At 51.5% G+C, this 22,290-nt stretch overlaps 1 protein-coding gene across 1 annotated transcript; it reads left to right on the top strand.

Moving 5' to 3' along the window:
• Positions 1-997: 997 nt before the first annotated feature.
• IGFBP5 (insulin like growth factor binding protein 5) lies at positions 998-22,075 on the top strand. Its single transcript, XM_045367682.2, has 4 exons — positions 998-2,119; positions 14,768-14,997; positions 15,615-15,734; positions 17,287-22,075. The coding sequence occupies exons 1-4, from the start codon at positions 1,783-1,785 to the stop codon at positions 17,416-17,418; spliced, it is 819 nt and encodes a 272-aa protein (XP_045223617.1). The 5' UTR covers positions 998-1,782; the 3' UTR covers positions 17,419-22,075.
• Positions 22,076-22,290: the final 215 nt, after the last annotated feature.

Raw genomic sequence — 22,290 nt, 5'->3', positions numbered from 1 at the left:
CCACCCACTCCCTCCGGGATGTGGTCCTGCCCAATAGAAATACCTCTGCAAAATGACAGAGAAGGAAGTGTCACTCCAATCCACCTTTCTTCCCTCTAAGAACCCCACACACAAGGACACTTTAGGCCACCATGTAAGGTTTTCAGACTTAGATTTCCTCCAAAGTGTCCATCTCTGCAACTCACTGCTCTTAAAATGTATGAATGTCCATTCTTGCAGGTACACAACACACACACACACACACACACAGAGAGAGAGAGAGAGAGAGAGAGAGAGAGAGAGAGAGAGAGAGAGAGAGAAAGAGAGAGAGAGAACCTCCCTGGCCAATGTAGCTGAAGGAAAGTGGTCGCCTCCTCATCATGAGTACAGAAACCCCCTGATTAAATCCTCTTCTCCAGACCTTTAGTGGAGAAATTCAGTTTTTCTTCTTTTAAAAAAAAATTTAGCTCACCAGCCATCACTGGCCATCCTACAGTACCTGTCCCCCAAGCGCACACACGTACATGGAAACAGACACCAGCATACAGTCAATTGCAGAAGCTTAGGAAGATTTCTTGGGCATGGTATATCCGGTTGGCTAATAAGAAAATACGTCTCCCTTCAGCCTGTGCCTTGACTAGTTAAGGGATAGTAGGGAGGGGGAGACCAAGTTACTCTCCTCATTGTGTTCATCCTGCTCCGAAGAACTCTGTCTTCCACTGGCCCCTCCACCTCCTCCCCACACTCGGTAGCCCCAGCCTGTCCCCCTTGCCCCTTTCTTACATTCCGCGGGGAGGAGGGCGCTGTTCAGGGGAGAGGAGAGCGCTGTTCAGGGAGCGAAGGGGAGCCCCCTTGTGTCTAGAAGGCCTCTCCCCACCCCCACCCCGTGTGAGTTTGTACTGCAAAGCTCCTTGGCATCCTTGCCTGAGTTGGGTGTTGGGAAGCTCAAATTGCAGCTACAAACTGGCTGGCAGCCAGGGGCCGGCTATTTAAAAGCGCCTGCTCGCCCGGAGCCTGTAGTCTCTTTGGAAACTTCTGCAGGGGAAAAGAGCTAGGAAAGAGCTGCAAAGCAGTGTGGGCTTTTTCCTTTTTTTGCTCCTTTTCATTACCCCATTACCCCTCCTCCGTTTTCACCCTTCTCCGGACTTCGCGTAGAACCTGCGAATTTCGAAGAGGAGGTGGCAAAGTGGGAGAAAAGAGGTGTTAGGGTTTGGGGTTTTTTTGTTTTGGGTTTTTTTTTTTTTTTTTAATTTCTTGATTTCAACGTTTTCTCCCACCCTCTCGGCTGCAGCCAACGCCTCTTACCTGTTCCGCGCCGCCGCGCACCGCCGGCAGCTGAGGGTTAGAAAGGAGCGGGGTGTGTTTTAGATTTTAAGCAAAATTTTTAAAGATAAATCCATTTTTCTCCCCCAACCCCAACGCCATCTCCACTGCCTCCGAGCTCATTATTTCGGTGGTTGCTTGGGGGTGAACAATTTTGTGGCTATTTTCCCTCTATAATTCTGACCCGCTCAGGCTTGAGGGTTTCTCCGGCCTCCGCTCACTGGGTGCACCTGGCGCTGCCCTGCTTCCCCCAACCTGTTGCAAGGCTTTAATTCTTGCAGCTGGGACCTGCTCGCGGGCACCCCAGTCCTCCATCTCTCTCTACATTTTTGCAAGTGTCTGGGGGAGGGCACCTGCTCTACCTGCTAGAAATTTTAAAACAAAAACAAAAAAAAATCTCCGGGCGCCCTCTTGGCCCCTTTATCCCTGCACTCTCGCTCTCCTGCCCCACCCCGAGGTAAAGGGGGCGACTAAGAGAAGATGATGTTGCTCACCGCGGTCCTCCTGCTGCTGGCCGCCTATGCGGGGCCGGCCCAGAGCCTGGGCTCCTTCGTGCACTGCGAGCCCTGCGACGAGAAAGCCCTCTCCATGTGCCCCCCCAGCCCCCTGGGCTGCGAGCTGGTCAAGGAGCCGGGCTGCGGCTGCTGCATGACCTGCGCCCTGGCCGAGGGGCAGTCGTGCGGCGTCTACACCGAGCGCTGCGCCCAGGGGCTGCGCTGCCTCCCCCGGCAGGACGAGGAGAAGCCGCTGCACGCCCTGCTGCACGGCCGAGGGGTTTGCCTCAACGAAAAGAGCTACCGCGAGCAAGTCAAGATCGGTGAGCGCGCTCAGTGTGCCAGTCAGTTACGCGGCGCACGGGCGGGGGACACGGGACCGGCTGGGCCCGCGCGCTTTGCGCAGCAAGTGGCTTCGAGCTGGGGTGCAGCTCGGGAGTAGTCGGGGAGGGTCCTTGCACCTCGGAATTGGAGCCCTGGAGGATCCTGCTACCCTGGGGAACTGTCTAGCCAAGTCTATCCCAGCTTTCGCTCTTTCTCCTTCCTCCTACCTCCTACCTACATCTTGCCCGCCCCCTCCCCCACCCCCCCTACTCTGTCCGAATACTGATTCTGAGTTCCCATTCGGTCACAAGGTCCAAATCCCCTGGTACCCTATCTCCAGTCTGAAAGAGTGTATGTTACATTATCAACTCCCTCCTCCACCCACCTCGCGCCCCGCATACGTTTTTTTCTGAACTTGGAAAAAAATCTCTTTTGTTAAAATACTCTTTTAATTGCGGCCTGGAGAGAGAGGCGTTACCCATCTTCTGAGCTAATTCCACCTTTGTCCCTTTTGGCCCCTCCACCCCCGTGCCTCCAGGCGTTTCTATCCCTCCACCCCTACACACACACCACAAGCACCCCACATTCTTGGTAACTAATGCCTTTCGGGTGGAAGCCGTGAAGCCCCTCCCATGTGCATAACCATTGCTTTTGATTGAAAATGATTGCCTGTGGTAGATGGTAAAACATACTTAACTGCAAAATGACTTTTATTTTATCCCAGGAAGGGAAAAAATGCTTTAGGAGCGCGGGGGTGCGGGGTGGGGATGGGGAAGAGTAGGAAGGAAGGGTTTGGGATTCTGTGCCTGGTGTTCGTTTCTGAATCTAATTCCTTTTTCCCCCTCTCCAATTCAGATTTTACCTAGGATGAAAGGTGGACATAGGGCTGGGAGGCAAAAGGGGATGTGAGATTCAGACCTTTCAACTTCCTCGCCTGTGCAGATTCCCGGCACCACCACCATCTCCACCCCCGCCCCGCAATTCCTCCCTCCGCAATGCCCCCCCCCCCACCCCGCCCTCCCCAGTCTCCTAAACCAGATCAGAAGTGGGTGTGCAGTAAGTGCATGAGGGGCCCTGGAAACGCAGAATGCAAAATTCACGGGGCGGAGACAGAAAAGCCACGCACTGGGAGCCTCGCCTCCGCTTGCCCCGCCCCCGGGTTGCCCCGCCCCCAAATTCTCGGCGCCAGAAGTCTAGGGTTGAAATGATTGACACAGCTACTTGTTCAATCAGAACAGTTCTACCCCCTTAGACTGAGTTTCTTTTTGGAAAGAGTTACCTGATCTTTAGTTAAAAAAAAAAAAAAGTTAAATAAACTACATAAAAGTCTGGATTCTAAGACGTCAAACTGGCTATTGAGTCTCTCCAATAGGGGTTAAAACTTGGCTAAACAATGTTTAATTGGCATAGTTTAGTTAGGGGGACAGTTTAGTTACGGGGGCAATCCCCTTCTCCCTCTCTGTCCCTTTCCATTACTCACGAGCACCCTAACATGAGTTTTCTGAAGTGCAAACTTCAGTCACTATAGTGCAGGAGAGGAGTGCGTCCGCGCTTGCCAGGAGGCCGGAGAGCTTCCTGTGTTCAGCCTCTGTCCCCGCAAACCCTGCAGGGTTTGAGTGACGCAGGCGCCAGCCCCTCCAGCTTTGCAAGAGGTAGTCGATCTCCAGGTTGCAGCCTGCAAAAAGAGGAAAAGGGGAGCACGCGCAGGCCCTGGGAACCCCAGAGACCGGCTTGTGAGGTTATTTTTATTAAGATCCACTTTTCAAAGGCGGTCCTGCCTGCCTTCATCTTGGGGGATGTGGATTTGGAAAAGCCTAGCGGAGGGGGAAAACATTAATTGATTTCCTGGCTGGGAAGCGACCGCCCTGGGTAACAATCCAGTCACACCGAAAGTACGTAAGGTGTCACTCAGCAGCATCCTGGCTCCACTTATTATTTGCCAAGCGTGTAGTGTGATGTGGCTAGTGTGAAGGGTGTGCACGCAGGGCGCACGCGCGCTCAATTGCTAGGCGAGCACGGAGGGCGCATCACACACACACACACACACACACACACACACACACACACACACGACACTTCAGTCCCAAGCAAGATCCCTTGTAGAATTCCCTGCCGCCCCTTGCCCAACCCCCACCTTCTGAGTGCCCTTGGGCCAACCCGAAGCAGCCTCTTCTACCCGCCCCCTCCCCAGCACTCCTCTCCGACTCCACCCCGCCGAAGGCAGGTGCCCGGCCGGCTGCTGTTGCGGGTTGGCGGCGCTCCACCGCGGCTGGTGCCGACATCTTCGTCCCGAACAGATGGGATGGGAGTGGGCGCTCCTGGAAAGGGCGTTTTAGCCGGACAACCATTGGGCGGGTCCCCAAAAAGTTGGAGATGGTGTACAGACCGTTCTTAAGAAGAGAGAAATGGACAGAGAGAGGGAGAGTGCCCTTTTGGTCCTTTAGCCAAAATTCCTGCTTCCCAACCCACCTCCCTCGTCTTCCCCAAGCCCGCCCCGCCAAAATCTGAGCTTGCAGATATGGATTCTCCCCCTCCCTCCCGCAGTTGCAGCATACACAGACACACACACACACACACACACACACACACACACGATATATTATATCTATATAAGGCGTATTATATATTGTATATATGCTATATACTATATTATATATATTTATATGTAACCAAACATATGTAGAACCCAAAAAAGGTGCATTTCTGGAAGCAGAAATGGGGAGCAGAGGGGAGTGAGGTGGCAGGCAGCCAAAGCCTCTGGGAGAGAGAGGAGAGGGCGGAGGAGACGGTGTTTTGCTAGGCGGTTGCTGAGCAACTGCAGAGGGAGTGGGCCCGAGAGCCGGTGCTGAGAGCGAGCCTGGCTCTGCATTTCATTCCGACCAGTTCAGGAGCAGAGACAGATATGAAAAAAAGAATGTGTGTGAGGCTGGAGGGAGATGAAAGACGGGAGTTATTTGTTGGGCAAAGCTCAGTAAATAGCGGTGAGTGGAGGGAGTCCAGGAAGTGCTGGGTTTGCTTTCCGGCATTTTTGGTGGGGAATGAGGTTTGATGGGCTGGTCCCCAGCACAGATACTGGGGTTCAGGTAGGTCTCCTCTGTGCTGGTGAGACATTCAGTTTGAGATGTAGGGAACCGTGGGTTCTGGGTTTCTGTTCTGTCATTAAGAAATGAGACACCGTGGGACAAAAAATAGACTTCTGGAAAAGAAAGCAAAAGCATTACCTAAATAAAAATGAATTCAGCCTTTGCTACTTTGAGGGGTTTGGCCTCCATCACCCTGGCTTCAACTCCAAGCTTGGTCTAAAATGCCATGTTGAAGTCAAGTTCCAGAGTTAGGTTTATTGGCCAAATTTATGTCTGGGTTGAGCAAGATCATGGAAAACTGAAGGAGCCAAATTCCTTTCCCACCCGCACCCCCTCCCTCTGAAACAAGTCTTTGAGAGGATGGCCGTACCCTGAGCCAACCAAAACGGGAGTTGGGAAGATGAGATGGGGCTTTAACTGGACTTTTCTTGCCACCTCCGCCCACCACCACCCCTTTCTGCTGTGTCAGCTCAGACTGGAAGAACAAGCAGTTAGCCCTAGTGAGAGCTCATTTTCTTTCCATTTCTCTTTTTCCCCCTCCTCGCCCCTCCCTCCTACTCTTTCCTCCGCCATTCTCCATCCACCCCCCAACCCCCACCCCAACTCTAAGGCATCCCCTGAGGGCTTGAGTTTTAAGTCAGAGCAGCTGTGAGTTAGTCCCGGGCTTGGGCTGGATTTGAGCAGGCAGGTGGGCCTGCAGCTGCAGAGGGAGGACCAGGCTGACCCTAGGAGCCAGAGGTCATCGTGAGGGTTACAGCAAAGGGCATGGGAGCAGGAATTCCCTGCAGAAGCCCTGGCCCCCTTAATGGAACGAAGAAGAAGCCAGCGGGAAGGGGAGGTAATACTTGTGTAAAGTTTCTACTTTGTACCTAAGCAATGCCTATGAAACTTTTAAGATATTTAGTGTGTGGAAAACAAAAACTCTGGAGAAGAGATCACCACACTCCAGACCCACTACATCCAGAAACTGGAAGAAGATCTTAAAGAGCAGGTACCAACCAGGAGCCGGAGCAGAAGGAAAGAGGGCGGGAGAATGGCTGCGCTGAGTCAAGCAGGGGATTTGGAGGGGTTTGTTTAGTTTTACATTTGCTTTTTCTCTACAGTTGGTCCAAAAGCTGCAATTCCCAGACACCATCCTTAAATTGCAATCTGGACATGTTATTCAAAACAGTAAGATTGATTACATATTTGCAAAAATAAATAATCAAATAAACAAGGAAGGCAGTGTAGGCTTCTACCCCCTGCTCCACAATACCAGCAAAACCTCCCCTTTTATTTCCAGTTTCATTTATTTCCATAAATTCTGTTATGATGTCATTTCTCTCTCTCTTTTTTTTTAAAATATAAATCCAGAGGAGTGACTGAACATCTCTGTGAGGGGGAGAGGTTATATTCCCACCTTGGCCACTATGCTGTTGGTTTAGAGCACCTAACCAGGTTGGTTAGTACCTGGCCACTCAGCTTAGCTCAGTCCTAGTGTCTCTCCAGGAATTGTCTGGGTATTGGTCAAAGAATGTTAACGTCGGAAGGAACCCACACCCATCATCACAGTCAAGGTCCTCGTTTTAGGATGAGGATACTGAGGCCCTGAGTGGGGAGTCACTTGCCCAAGATGTGGCAGCAGGGTTAGAGGCAGAAAAGGGGCTGGGACTCAGTTCTTCCCCGCAGGGGCTCCAGCACTGCATTCAGCCATTCCTGGCTTTCTCGCTAGTCACGTGCCTGGGCCTGGGCTAACCTGCAGTGAGGCCTTTGGCAAACACTGCCAGATGCTATCACCCCATGACATCATAACCCACAATCTGAAGGCGCTGTTTTAGGGGCAGTAGGAAAAGGAGTGAAGCGGCCCCAAAGCCCTCCCCAAAGGAGAGAGGGCCACACTCTCTTATTTTCACACTCACTTCTGTCCCTTTTTCTACACAGTCTTGCATACAAGCCTGGCTTAGGCTAGTGGTTTGTCAGGGAAAGAGGACCTGGAGGGTGTGAAGGAGGGGTGTTCAGTCCAGCTTTCAGGTCCATGCGCCAAACCTCATTTTCTACATTACAGGAAGCTCTCCTGATGTGGAGAGGCAGGCAGGCTCTGGCTGCCTCTGGGCTGTGCAGCGGCCTGTAGTCTTGAAGAACACGGTGGAGAAGTGGCCTGCTTCCAACAGCACAGTCCTCACGTGGTGCCAACAGAAAGCAGAGATCCAGGGAGGGTGTGGTTGGATGGGGCGAGTGCAGTAACTAGGGAATTTCTGCATCCGAAGGAGAGAAGGAAAACCATGCACTACCAACGCTGATAAGGAAGAGAGCATGAGGGCCCCCTGGCTTTCATGGGCAGGTGCCTCTGAGATCTTTCAGCAGGAGAGGACAGATGCGCTTCCAGAGGGCAGCTGGGGACTTCCGGTTGCTGCAGGAAGTGCTGAGAGCCTTTCTAATACATCCTGGAGGCCGTGGCAGCTCCTCCTCTGGGATGCTTAGGAAGGAGGCAGATAAGATAGGCCCCTTTTTCCAGTAAGTCAGACCTGCCAGGTGAACTATAGGAACATTTTAAACTAACTCAGTTATCTCATGTTTGACCCCTCAACCTAAACCATCAGGCCCCTTTCCCTGGCCTAAAATAAGGTCCCACTGAATATGCACTCAGAGCCAGGCCTCAGATGACCTCTGTTGATTCTCTGAGTTGTTTTATGTGGGTTCCAGTTATCCTGAACTGGGACTGTGACACCCCTCTGTCACCTCAGCCAGGATGACTCTTCTTCCAGATCGTTTAGAATAGCACTTCCAATTGAAACATAATACAAGCCACATTTGTCATTTTTAACTTTCTGGTAGCCACATCTTTTTTAAAAAGATTTTAAAAAGCAGGGAAATTAATTGTAATAACACATTTTAACTGAATATATCCAAAATATCCTTTCACCACATGCTCAAAATAAAACCATTATATTGAGATATTTTACATTCTTTCCTTCATATTTAGCCTTTGAAACCCAGTATGATTTTTATACTTACAGCTCATCTCAATTCGGACACTAAATTTTCATTGGAAACACTTGATCTGTATTTAGGTTTCATAAAATTTACAGTTGAAAAAGCAGATTCACATACCTGAGGCATTCCAAACATACTTTAAAATCTTTCCAATAACTGAGTCGAGTATCCATTTTTAAATTTAAACTAATTAAAATTAAATAAAAATTAAGTAAATTTTTAAACGTGGTCCCTGAGTTCCCCGGGCCACATTTCACGTGTTCAGTATGTATCTCCACGTCGCTAGTGGCTACCAGCAAACCCCTCTCTCACCTGAGAAGGGAACTGCTGTCCCCACTCTTTCCTTTTGCTCCCAAAGAGTCAAAAAAGAGGAGTCTCAGCTTTCGTTGACAGACAGGGCTCCCTTGTTTGGTCCCTAGCAGAGCCTGGGCACCTTCTTGGGGGCCTCGGGAGAGAAGAGTAAACCTTGTTTGCTCCCTGCCGCCCCCTTCTGGTCATGCAGGACTTTGGGGGAATGTGGCTGCAGACGGCAATGTTCTGAACTGGCTGTGATGGGTCCTGATAGGAAAGTGGCCAGGAGAAAAGCAGCCCAGCGTTTCTTCCAGAGGCTGCTCCCCACCTATCCCCCCACCATTACCTTCTCATTTGGGGTATGTATAGGGAACAGACACTTCTACTGAGCATGCTTCCCCTTCCCCAACTCCAAAAGCTTGGCTGGAGATTCTCACTCAGGGACTTGTGCATAAGCGTGTATTTCCTATGTGTACAGTTATTGCCAGCTGCTTCCTAGGGACCAAGAAATGTGAGCCAGAGTCACAACCCCAAATCCTAGCTTGGCATTGGAAAAAAGCAAGGAGCCTCTCTTTACCTCTGGTCCCTGGACAGTGGGGCAGATGTAGGTGGGACCCCAGCCCCTTACTCTGTGAGATGTCACCTTCCCGCCTATAGCATCTACACTGTGGAGGGCTGTGGGCCGCCTTTTCTCTATATATCTTTAGGGAAGGAGACTGAGTGCCCTTAATGCCGCATGAAGGAATGGGGTTAGGCAGAGGAAGGACTCCCAGGGGGAGCTCTCTAAGTGGAGACGGGTCTGCCTCCCTGTCCCCCGCGGCAGGGTTATTGTGCTTCAGGGCAGGGGCATGGATGAGATAACCTCTCAAGGCATGAACTGGGCTCTAAGCCCCAGCTTATATTACAGAAATACTTCCAGACCTACTTCTCTTTGCCTCTTGGGCAGATTTACACATCTCTCCATTTAAAGGTTATTTATTGAATACTATATGCTGGTGAGACAAAGAGAAATGACAAAGCTCTGCCCTTAAGAAGTTGGCTATTTAAATTCCACAGAGGGGACTAGAATGAAACCCAGAAGAAATGCAGATCCCTTTTTCATTCTTTGTAGAGAGATTCTAGGCGTCCTCATCTTATCTTCTGTCTAGAAAAGGAGATGGGAGAATCTCCCCAGGTCTGGGTGGCCTGGCAAAGCCCCACACTCTTCCTGGACTGTGAATTTCAAGGATACCTCTGTTTCTTCGATTTTTGTAAGCTAAGGCACAATATCTGGGTCACCTAGTTTTCTCTTACAATTGATTATTAGGTCAAGCAAGATAGAGTGATAAACTAACACCAGCCCAGGAGCAGGCTGTTAATGGCACCGGGGTGTGACTAAGAGGTCCAGGGGTTGGGGGTTTAGATTTTAGGCAGGCAGGTCTCCACCTGGATCCATCCATTGCTATGACTAGCAAGCAAGGTGGAGCCAGAACCGTTCAGAAGACCATGTGCCTGCCTCTGCTGGAAGAGAACAGCCGTGGCAAAAGGGAAGGTTTGGAGAAAGTGGTTGAGCTTGGGCACGGTACATGCATTGTGCAATTGTGCAGACTGTAGTATTTCTCACCCTAAGACGCCTCTGGGTCTGTAGCAGCTGGACTTGCACCATGACTCTCTCTGTGTTTGCCAGGACATAGAGAATGGTGCAGTCCTTAAGCACGTGTTCATGTTACCGTGGGGAGAGGCCGATGTACTGCGTGTGCCTCTGTGTATGCTGCTGCACTGGGGTGAATGGGGAACGCCTTACAAATGAAAGAGGAACTGAGTTGGCCACCCAAAAGTGGCAGGGGCTAGAGGCATTGGAGAGCCAGTGGGAAGGACTGGAGGTATTATATAGAAGCCAGAGATTTAGATCCCACCCCAAAGGTAAATACTGTATCCAGATAATATTATCATCATCCCCTCCCTTAGTCATTGAATAGGATTATGAAGGTAAAGGTCCAGCCTCCATAGCTCCCAGCAGGAGAAATGGATGCCGTGCATTCCACATTTCCCATCCTCTGCAAAACCCTCTCAGAACAGTATCTCATGGGCGGGGAAGTCTGGAATATGTCTCTCTTCCTTCCTGGATCGTTTTCCAGTTGCAGGTTACAGAAACAGCAGAATGCCATGCAGAAAGAAGCCCTGTTCCCCTCTCCCTCACCTGCCTTCACTCTCCCACACATGGTTCTCTCCGGGCCTCGCTTGTTTGTCTCCCTGACTCTTTAAATATATGCTACAGCCACACAAATGAAGGAAGGGATTCGAGTGATTATTACAGAAGTAGGAGAGGGAGGCACCCAAATTTCAGATTTTTTTTTTTCTTCGAGACAGGGTCTCACTGTGTCACCCAGGCTAGAGTGCAGTGGAGCTATCAAAGTGGAGCAATCATGGCTCACCTCAGCCTCAACCTCCAACCTCCCGGGCTCAAGCAATCCTCTGGTCTCAGCCTCCTAAGTTTCTCAGACTACAGGCGCCCACCTCTATGCCCAGCTAATTTTTGTACTTTTTTTTTTTTTCGTAGAGACGAGGTTTTACCATGTTGCCCGGGCTGGTCTCGAACTCCTGGGCTCAGGCAATCCACTCACCTTGGCCTTCCAAAGTGCTGGGATTAGAGATGAGCCACCGTGCTTAATTCCAAATTCCAGATTTTAAAAACGCTTCCAGTCCCTAGAAGTGAGCCCATGCTGTGTGGGTGCCAGTCTCCCACGCCCTCTGCTGGCCACATGGAGATATTGACCTGTTTGTCAAACAGGTTCCAGTGCTGACTGTTGAGTTTTTTTGCTGTTCACGTGCAGAACAATCTTCACCAGGAAGTCCTCCTGGGTATCCTGCCTAGATCCCTTCTGCAACCTCAGTTCATTTTCTCTTGATGAAATAGCTCAAGAGTAGCCAGTCTACTTGTTCCTTCTTGTTTTATCTAAAACTTAAACCCTTCCAAAATTGAAAGCCTATTTATGACTCAGCCACAGAGCAGCTGAGTCGGGCTAGCTGCTTCTGGCACGCAGCTCCGGTCTTACTTTCCAGCCCTTTAATCTCCGTGGCTCTGCCCTGGCTCCCCTCCAAGTTTCCGCTGTCTCTCTGGAGCCTACAGGTGACCACAAGACCCTGATTAGTATCTTCGACCCTGGACTCTGCTGCTGCCTAAGGAATAGGTCCCATGGGGTTAAGTGGCACCAGAAACCGGGAGGCACATCAAAATGTTAAGCCTGCTCTTCAGAAGCAGCCAAAAAGCTTGCAAGCTGGGGAAGGTGTGCCCTCAGGAGACTCGCCTTGGGGAGGCTGGGAAAAGGAGAGAGTTTGCCAAAGCGTTCTTAGTTCCTTAAATGAAGAGAGATACCAGAATCTACATGTTGTATGCTAGCATCATGGTTGCTTGGCCCTGGGGCAGTACTTGAACACTTTCAAAGAAAAGAGTAACAGAGGTCAAAATAAATTTACCCCAAGGTTTGTCAAACCATTGTCAACAGCCCCATCCCCCTCCCAGAAAGGGTGACTCAAGGTTAAGGACAGCCCACAGCACTTAGAAAAAGTCCCAAAATGGGAAGGGTCTTGAGAAGAGCTGTTGAGGGAAGGCTGTGGGCCACCACGCTTCTGTGTCCACCAAGGCCAAAGAGAGAGAGTAAGCTGAAATGACAGCTGGAGAAGGGCACCCTCTGACCAAATGGACAGAGCCTCCCCCAACAGGTAGCCGGAGGAGGATGGAATGGCACCCCCATTTCAGATGTCCTTAAGGACTAGAGAGATAGATGCTTATTTCTGCTTGGACACAGGGGATTGGCTAAATGGCCTACGGAAAGGATTCCAGGAGCTGCTACACCAGCCACAGGAGAGGAGCCAGGTTCCCAGGCTCTCTCCCCTTGAAGAGGTGACAATGTATTGGCTCTCCGGGCCAGGCTGGGGCAGCCCACTGAAGGAGATGCAGAGACGCGTGAGTGCGCTGGTCAGCAGCCAGCCCACTCCCCCACCTGCCCTCACTTTATCCAGTTACAATCTTGTTTGGGGAAGGGGTCCAGGCTTCTCCAATCTGAACACCCCTGCCCCCAGGCTTTCAGTAGCCACCATTTCCTGCCTGCCCCTCCCCCCACAGTAGTCAACTACTTTTTCAGGATTAGAATGCTTGGTGATGTTGAGGTTGAGTGGTGCGGCTCCAGTCCCTCAATAAGACGGGTCCGAAAGCCCTTCTGTACGATGGTTAGCACTCCCTCTCCTTACTCCCTCTTCTCCAAGATCCGAGCCTCCAGGCGAGGCCTGTGTTACTAGATAACGGAACCCCAGCCTTTCAATTTGTACAGAGTCCCCAAACCAGCCTTGCTTCTCCCTCCCTCCTGCCAATCTCACTTGCTCTACAACCAAGAAAAGTCAGTTTACCCCAGAACATGACCCTTTTAACTAATCCCTAAAATCCTGCCTTCCACCTACCAGGGATGTCACCCTATTGATGAGTTGTCACATCAGGGTTTGATAGAGGAGAATCGGGGTACTGGGACATCAAGGCACAACTGGGAAGAGTGGGTGAGAGGCCAGAAGGGGTGCCAGGAATCTCAGGTTGAATTTTGTTCAGGGAGAGCCCGCCCACCACCTTGTTATTTGTTTTCTCCGAGTCATGATCTTCCTCTCCAGTAATTACCTTCCTTCCTTTCCTGTGAATAAATACCCAAAGCAACTCACCACCAGGAATGCTGCGAACCCTTGGAGGCTTCTTTAGGGCAGGGACCTTCTCTGCCAAGGCCTTAAAGATCAAATACCTATTTCATGAGACTTGACAAATCCTGAGCCAAGAGAGAAACAGATGCTTGGCTGCTTCCTGCCACCTGCCATCCTGACCAGGTTAGGCCAGGTGTTCAAATGCCTTTCCTAACTCACACCTGGAACTTGCCCAAGGCTGCAAGCTCAGAAGTCGAGTTCTACACCTGCCCAGAGGCATAAAACAGTGTCTTCTCAAAAAGCTTCTCTTTTCCCCACCCCCACTTCCTTGAATTCTGCCCACTTCTTCTGTTCCCCATCCCAGATGTCTGGCAGTCACTGTTCCTGGACATCCCAGCGATCATGGAGTGGGTGGAGAACAGAATTTTCTTTCATCTCATTTTGGTTATTTAATATCACTCAAAGCTCTATTTTCTCTTTCCAGTATTTGAAAAAAGAGGGAAGCAATGAAGACAGGGCCCCCCACCTCCACTCACCCCTGCACCTGGTCCCACTGTGGGGCATTGTGGCCACACCCCGCCCGCCTGGAAACAACAATCTAAAGTTCCCCCACTCTGGTTCCTCTGAGGCTGGGTGAGGTCAAGGAGCTGAGAGGAGAAGGGGACCCAGGGATGGATGCCTATGAGATAAGAATTTAGGGGAAATCTGCGCACCAAGAAAAGGCCAGACGGGTAGAATTAAGGATCAACAAATACATGAACAAAGTCTTACTTCTCTAAAGGTCAAAAGTCAGCTAAGTATAGACTGTCACCAAGCCACTCCTATATATAACTGTCCTGGTCTCAGCCAGCTGTCAGCCTCTCTCAGTCCGGAGCTGAGTAACGTCCCAGCCTCCCAGGCCCCCGAGCACAGCACCAGTTCTGAGCCAGAGCGGGAGCGAGGCCTCTGACTTCTACTTGGCCCCACGCCAGTCCCCTCCGGGCCCACATTTCTGGCTCTCCTCTCCCCTCCCCTCCTCCTGCTGTGTATGAAGGTCCTCACCACCCTGCTGCTCCAGACCCCAGGACCCCCTCCTCCCAGGTTCCCCAGGTCCAAAGAGACCTCGACATCCAGCAGCTCTGAAAGTGCAAAGATCTCACTAACAGGACAGACTTGGCCCTTCTCGTCCACGCCCTGGCTGTGTCATCTTCCTCCGTGGACCCAGATTCCCGCGTTCCTACTTCTCAGCCCCACCTCCAGCCATGTCCCATCTACTTGGCCATCCCCCAGCAAGCAAACCGCTCACTACCACCTTCATCCTTGCAGGGGCCACTTTCCTTGCCCTTCCTCCTTCCTGCCCCCAGAAGGTCCACTCTGTCCTCACCCATCCGTCCGTCAGTCTCTCAGTTCTCCTCTGTGAGGTCTCTCTGTCTGCACTCTCTGCGTGACTCCAAGCATGCCAGAAACTTCCCACCACTTAAATGAGCATCCGCTCTGCTTCCTGGTTCTTATCCCCCTGCTTTCAGAGTGCCCCAGGAGGGCAGAGACACATCTCCTTCAGCCTTTATGACTCCCCTCACCCCAAACTGCCCAGCCCTGGGCTCTGGCCGTGTGCACCTTGGCCCACGGGGGCTGACACTCCGGTTCCTTCTCCTGCAGAGAGAGACTCCCGTGAGCACGAGGAGCCCACCACCTCTGAGATGGCCGAGGAGACCTACTCCCCCAAGATCTTCCGGCCCAAACACACCCGCATCTCCGAGCTGAAGGCTGAAGCAGTGAAGAAGGACCGCAGAAAGAAGCTGACCCAGTCCAAGTTTGTAGGGGGAGCCGAGAACACTGCCCACCCCCGGGTCATCTCTGCACCTGAGATGAGACAGGAGTCTGAGCAGGTACATCTCGGGGATTCCCTCATTCCCTCCTGGCTTTTGACCTTTTCCTGCATCTAAATGGACATTCATGGCAGCAGGAGGTGCTTAGGCTAGACCCGGAAGAGGACCTGCAGCCAACCATGGTGGCTCAGCTTAGGATGTGGGAGGAGAGTTTCCAGAGCGTACACTTGTCAGGGCGAAGGGCTTGTGCTAGTAAGTGGGAATAGAGGCAGTGCTCATTTGCGGACAGTGTGTGCCAGCTCAGCGGCCATGCACCAGGTACCTGGGCCCTGCAGCTGTGTCCAGTCCGAGGCAGAGACTGAATATTCTCCTAGAGCATCTAGACACGGGCACCTCTGGACATGGTTACTCAGCAGAAGAGAAAAGCTGCAGGGGAGGGGGTGACCTGGAACACAAAAGAGAAAGTATGGCTCTGTACCTGGCCAAAGGCAGGCTTTGTGATCCCAGCGCACGTGACAGGTGACAGGGAGGAAAGAGCTTTGGCAGTAGATGATTAGCACCGAAGGTGGTGACTTTCCTCCCGAGACCCTTCGGCCCCCACCCCCGGGCCACTCGTCAGCGCAGCTGGGTGGTTTTCCCTTGGTCTCGCCATGCCTCTCACCCTCCTGTCCACACAGGGCCCCTGCCGCAGACACATGGAGGCTTCCCTGCAGGAGCTCAAAGCCAGCCCACGCATGGTGCCCCGTGCCGTGTACCTGCCCAATTGTGACCGCAAAGGATTCTACAAGAGAAAGCAGGTACGTCCCCTGCCCTGAGCTCCCAGGCTCAGATGGCTCCGAAAATGGCACCTGCCAGGAAACTCCACCTTGGGCAAGTGCCTAAGATTTCCACCGTTAACCGCTTACTGTTTCCCAGGCCTCAGATACCCATTCATATACCACGATCATGACTTTCCACATTCCCTACTATGCTACAATCCATTCCCTCATTCCCTCCTATGCCGTAATCCACTACGCTTTCCACAGGTCACCTTAGCTAGGTGAATTCATTGCAAGAGGAAACTCTGTGGCCGGGCGCGGTGGCTCACGCCTGTAATCCCAGCACTTTGGGAGGCCGAGGCGGGCGGATCACAAGGTCAGGAGATCGAGACCACGGTGAAACCCCGTCTCTACTAAAAATACAAAAAATTAGCCGGGCGCGGTTGTGGGCGCCTGTAGTCCCAGCTACTTGGGAGGCTGAGGCAGGAGAATGGCGTGAACCCGGAAGGCGGAGCTTGCAGTGAGCCGAGATCGCGCCACTGCACTCCAGCCTGGGCTGGGCGACAGAGCGAGACTCCGTCTCAAAAAAAAAAAAAAAAAAAAAAAAAAAAAAAAAAAAAAGAGGAAACTCTGTAACACTATCGCACAGCACGTATCATTGGTGTACCACACACTCAGGAGTTTAAGCCATATTTTCTCTGTGTACCACCTGAAATCAGCTCACGTCCCTTCACAGCCAGGCTCCCCTTTGGGCAACGGTTCTCAGATTTCCAAGGGCATCCGATCCCTGGAGGGCATGGCTGAAGGCTGGGCCCCACCCCTATAGTTTCTGATTGGCAGACCTGGGGTGGACTCTGGGGTGGACAGGTGACCCTGATGCTGCTTTAAGGGCACCAATAATCTAAATGTAAGAGCCAGGCCACACTGGGGCAAATCGTGACTCTGCCACTTACTAGCTATGTCCCCTTACTCATCATTTAATGTCTCTGTGCCTGCACCCTTGTGTAAAATGGAGAATGAGGAGTAAGTGATTGATCTTTGTAAAGCACTTAGAACAGTACCTACTGCATACCAAACGCTGAGTGGTGTCTGGTACAGGATAACACCACAAATGATGCCTCCTCCTGTTATTATTATTGCCATCGTCATCATTATTGGATCATAACTCTCTTGAGAATCCCTGCAGAGTTTCAGGCTGGGGGGGACTCGAATGGGTAATATTTTAAAAGGGACTGTAAGCCAGGCACAGCGGCTCACGCCTGTAATCCCAGCTACTCCAGAGGCCGAGGCAGGAAGATCACTTGGGCTCAGGAGTTCTAGACCAACCTGGGCAACATAACAAGATCCCATCTCTGAAAAAGAAGGAAAGAAAGGGATTGAAGGAGCTAGCCAAGGGTAGGCTGCCTAAATTCACATTTTTCCCTGGGTCTTTCCATGAAACAGGGACACTAGAAACCCAAGGGTTGGGTCTAGCGCCCTCAACTCTCTGGAGATGAGAGAGTCTTGTCTTGGGGTAGACAAGAGGCAGGACAGGGAGGAGCAGAGCCCCAGGGTGCGGCGTCCTCACAGCCTGTTGCTCTCCTCACCCCAGTGCAAACCTTCCCGTGGCCGCAAGCGTGGCATCTGCTGGTGCGTGGACAAGTACGGAATGAAACTGCCAGGCATGGAGTACGTCGACGGGGACTTTCAGTGCCACACCTTCGACAGCAGCAACGTTGAGTGATGCGTCCCCCCGAAACCCTTCCCTCACCCCCTCCCACCCCCAGCCCCGACTCCAGCCAGCGCCTCCCTCCACCCCAGGACGCCACTCATTTCATCTCATTTAAGGGAAAAATATATATCTATCTATTTGAGGAAACTGAGGACCTCGGAATCTCTAGCAAGGGCTCAACTTCGAAAATGGCAACAACAGAGATGCAAAAAGCTAAAAAGACACCACCCCCCTTTAAAATGGTTTTCTTTTTGAGGCAAGTTGGATGAACAGAGAAGGGAAAAGAGGAAGAATGAGAGGAAGAGAAGGGAAGGAAGTGTTTGTGTAGAGGAGAGAGAAAGACGAATAGAGTTAGGAAAAGGAGGACAAGCAGGTGGGCAGGAAGGAAAGGCACCGAGACCAGGGAGGGGCCCAACTTTCACGTCCAGCCCTGGCCTGGGGTCGGGAGAGGTAGCCGCTAGAAGATGCAGCCTGGGATGTGGCATTCAATGACACTCTTGGGGCTTCCCAGTATGGATTGGTCAGGGGGAGAAAGGAAAAGGCAAAACATGCCAGGGCCTCTCCCGGATCTGTCTCCTCCTCTAGCCAGCAGTATGGACACCTGGACCCCTGAACTTCCTCTCCTCTTACCTGGGCAGACTGTTGTCTCTCCCCAGATTTATAAAAACAAAAATGCATTCCATTCCTCTGAAAGCAAAACAACTTCATAATTGAGCGATATTAGATAGAGAGGTTTTCGGAAGCAGATCTATGAATATGAAATTCATGTGCATATTTCATTCCCCAGGCAGACTTTTTTAGAAATCAATATATGCCCCAAAATTGGAAAGACTTGTTCTTCCAGGGTGACTACAGTACATGCCGATGCGTGCGGTTTCAGCCCTCATTTAATTCAATTTACAAGTAGCACAGCAGCCTCTGTGGGGGAGGATAGGCTGAAAAAAAAAAAAAGTGGGCTTGTATTTATCTACAAGACTCCATATAGTCATATATAGGCATATAAATCTATTTTTTCTTTGTTTTTTTCTTTCTTCTTTTCTTTCAAAAGTTTGCATTAACTTTTCAAAGTAGTTCCTATAGGGGCATTGAGGAGCTTCCTCATGCTGGGAAAACTGAGAAAACCCATATTCTCCTAATACAACCACCCGTAATAGCATTTTTGCCTGCCTCGAGGCAGAGTTTCCCGTGAGCAATAAACTCAGCTTTTTTGTGGGGCACAGTGCTGGACTTGACAGTGATTCCCCACGTATATTCTTCTGCACCCACCGAGCCAGGCAGAGGCCAGTCCTCCGTGGTGCAAACAGCATGCGCCTCAGTCCATCCCATTTTAGTCTTTAAACCCTCAGGAAATCACAGTCTCCGGACATCACACCACATGAGCCCAACAGGTCCATGACGGATCCACCCGTCCCGCCCCAGCCTTTTCCTTTCATCTGAACAGAACGTGCATTTTTGGAAGCCTCCCTCACTCTCCACACGGGCAGAGCAGGAGGGAGACTGAAGTAAGAGATGGCAGAGGGAGATGGTGGCAAAAAGGTTTAGATGCAGGAGAACAGTAAGATTGACGGTTCCGGCCAGAGTAGATGTGGGGAGGAACAGAGGGCTGAAGGGACTGTTCCATTCTAGCTTTGGCACAAAGCAGCAGAAAGGGGAAAAAGCCGATAGAAACCTCTTTAGCTTCCCCACCCTGTATGTTTTCTGGGATTCGAGAGGAAAGAGAGGAAAATGGGGGAATGGGTTGCAAAATAGAAATGAACTTAATCCAGGCCACAGAGCCAGGGAAGGTGGGTAACTTTAGGAGGATGCTAGACTTTAGAAGCCAGATAGGAAGAATCAGTCGAAACTGGCCATGCTTTGGAAGGGACAAGACTATGCGCTCCACTGCCCACCTTCAGCCTGCAAGGAGGCACGGAGGCCCACGAGTCTTTCCGGCTCTTCCTCCATTCTGGCCAGTCCCTGCGTCCTCCCTGGGGTGGAGGGTGGAAGGAGGGCCGGAACAAGCAGGGAACGCATGATTCAGGGATGCTGTCACTCGGCAGCCAGATTCCGAACCAAGAAAACTCCCATTCTCCAATGACTTCCTCAACCAGTGGGTGGCCTTGTGACTGTTCTTTAAGGCTGAAGATATCCAGGAAAGGGGGCTTGGACACTGGCCAAGGAGACCCCTTCATGCTGCGGACACAGCTCTCTTCACTCTTTGCTCATGGCATGACACAGTGGAGACTGCCTCCAACAACGAATTTGGGGCTACGAAGAGGAATAGTGAAAAAGCAAATCTGTTTCAACTGATGGGAACCCTATAGCTATAGAACTTGGGAGCTATCTCCTATGCCCCTGGACAGGACAGTTGACTGGGGACAGGAGAAGTGCTCAATCTTCATGAGACAAAGGGGCCCGATAGGGCCAGCAGCCACAAGGACTTGACCTGCCGAGTCAGCACGCCCCATGTCTCTGCACAGCTGTGCCCTAAACCCAACTCACGTTTCTGTGTGTCTTAGGCCAGTATCCCAAACCTCTTCCACGTCACTGTTCTTTCCACCCATTCTTCCTTTGCATCTTGAGCAGTTATCCAACTAGGATCTGCCAAGTGGATACTGGGGTGCCACTCCCCTAAGAAAAGACTGAGCCAGGAACTACAATCTCCCCCCACATTCCTCCCAGCCTGGACCTGAGAGGGGCTCTCTCTTCGCCCACTGTGTCTGGACTTTGGGCGGGCTTCTGCCCCTCACATTGGCTTTTTGCTGCCAGCCATCAGGTGGGGGATTAGAGCCTGGTGTGAGTGTGCCAGACTCTTCCGGTTTCCAAAGTTCGTGCCTGGTAACCCGAACCTGTGAGTCTCTTCTGCATGCAGGGGATTCTCATGGCCAATTGGTCACTCCCTAGAGAAGCTGGGCCTTCATGGACACATGGAACTAAGCCTCCCAAATGGGAGGTCTGGCTGGGCCCAGGGTGGGAGACCCTGGGAAGGGAAGCACTGGAGGAAGACGGCACCTCTTCCCCCGTGGCAGGGTGCAAGGTAGGCAGGTTTGGAATGGTGTGGGTGTGGCAATTAAGCAGGGCTCTCTTTGACTCCAGGCTGGCCTTTGGCCGACTGCCTACTCACCCAGAGACCTTGGACTCCAGGCTATCCATGGCTCTGGGTCTAAGTGCTGCCCACTCCCACACTCACACCCACAGAAGAGACCCACAGAAGGTCTCTCCCATCCGCTTTAGACTCGTGCCTCACTCCAGCAGTGGTGAAGATCCTCTGTCTTTCCCACGACTGCCAGGAGATAGGGAAGCCCAGCCAGGACTGACCCTCCTTCCTCCAGCCTGCCCCGACCCACCTGGCAAAGCAGGGCACGTGGGGAGGAAGAGACTGGAACCTTTCTCTGACAGCCAGGCCTAGACAGACAGGCCTGGGGACACTGGCCCCATACGGGGAGGAAGGCAGGCGCACGAGGTCCAGGGAGGCCCTTTTCTGATCATGCCTCTTCTCTCTCACCCCATCTCCCCCCCACCACCTCTGTGGCCTCCATGGTACCCCCACAGGGCTGGCCTCCCCTAGAGGGTGGGCCTCAACCACCCTGCTCCCACCACCCAGCGCTTAGCGAGACAGGGCTGCCACGGCAACCGCCAAGCCCCCCTTAAGGTGGGACAGTACCCCGGACCCATCCACTCACCCCTGAGAGGGCTCCAGCCCAGGATGGGAACCTCAGAGAAGAGCTCTAAGGAGAAGAAACCCCATAGCATCAGAGAGGACACATCTGGCTTCCAAGAGAAAGGAGGCTCCGTTTTGCAAAGTGGAGGAGGGACGAGGGACGGGGGTTTCACCAACCAGCAACCCGGGCCTTGTACTGTCTGTGTTTTTAAAACCACTAAAGTGCAAGAATTATGTTGCACTGTTTCTCCACTTTTTATTTTCTCTTAGGCTTTTGTTTCTATTTTAAAACATATTTTCTTGGTTTTCTAATGGAGTATATAGTTTAGTCATTTCACAGACTCTGGCCTCCTCTCCTGAAATCCTTTTGGATGGGGAAAGGGAAGGTGGGGGGGTCCGAGGGAAGGGGACCCCAGCCTCCCTGTGCCCGCTCACCCCACTCCACCGGTCCCCAGTCACCAGCCGGAGTCTCCTCTCCACTGCCACTGTCACACAGTAGCCCACATGGATAGCACAGTTGTCAGACAAGATTCCTTCAGATTCCGAGTTGCCTACCGGTTGTTTGTTGTTGTTGTTGTTGTTTTGTTTTGTTTTGTTTTTTTTTGAAGACAGCAATAACCACAGTACATATTACTGTAGTTCTCTGTAGTTTTACATACATTCATACCATAACTCTGTTCTCTCCTCTTTTTTGGTTTCAACTTTAAAAACAAAAATAAATGATGATAATCTTTACTGGTGAAAAGGATGGAAAAATAAATCAACAAATACAACCAGTTTGTGAGAAAGAAAGAAAAAAAGCAGAAAAAAAAAAAACGAAAAAACCATCTGAATGCGGAAGAGCTTAAGCTCGGCTCCTGTTTAGCATTTTGTACTTAAGGAAATAAAACACCAACAAAGGATCTCACATTTTCTTAAAAAGTGAAGATTGCTGTATACTATTTATTCAACGTATAATTTATGTTACTCCTTGATCTTTGTCTTTTGTCATGACAAAGCATTTATTTAATAAAGTTATGCATTCAGTTAGCCTACGTCGGCTTCCTCCGAGGGCTCAGGGAAGGCAGGCAGCAGGGGAGGCGAGCCCCCGATTCTCCTCGGACCACAGCCGGGAGGGGATGGAGAAAGGCCCCCGGCGGGATCAGGGCTGAGCGACTGCTCCGTCCAGAGAGAACCCCCCATCCCCCATCCCCCAAGACAAGCCCTCCCACTGGAGCTCCAGCAGCCCCTTCCCCATCCATTGG

This window comes from Macaca fascicularis, chromosome 12 (genome assembly GCF_037993035.2).
Source record: "Macaca fascicularis isolate 582-1 chromosome 12, T2T-MFA8v1.1".
NCBI classification, from domain to species: domain Eukaryota; kingdom Metazoa; phylum Chordata; class Mammalia; order Primates; family Cercopithecidae; genus Macaca; species Macaca fascicularis.
Note: the sequence above shows the minus strand (reverse complement) of the source record. Positions and strands in the feature narration are given on the sequence as shown.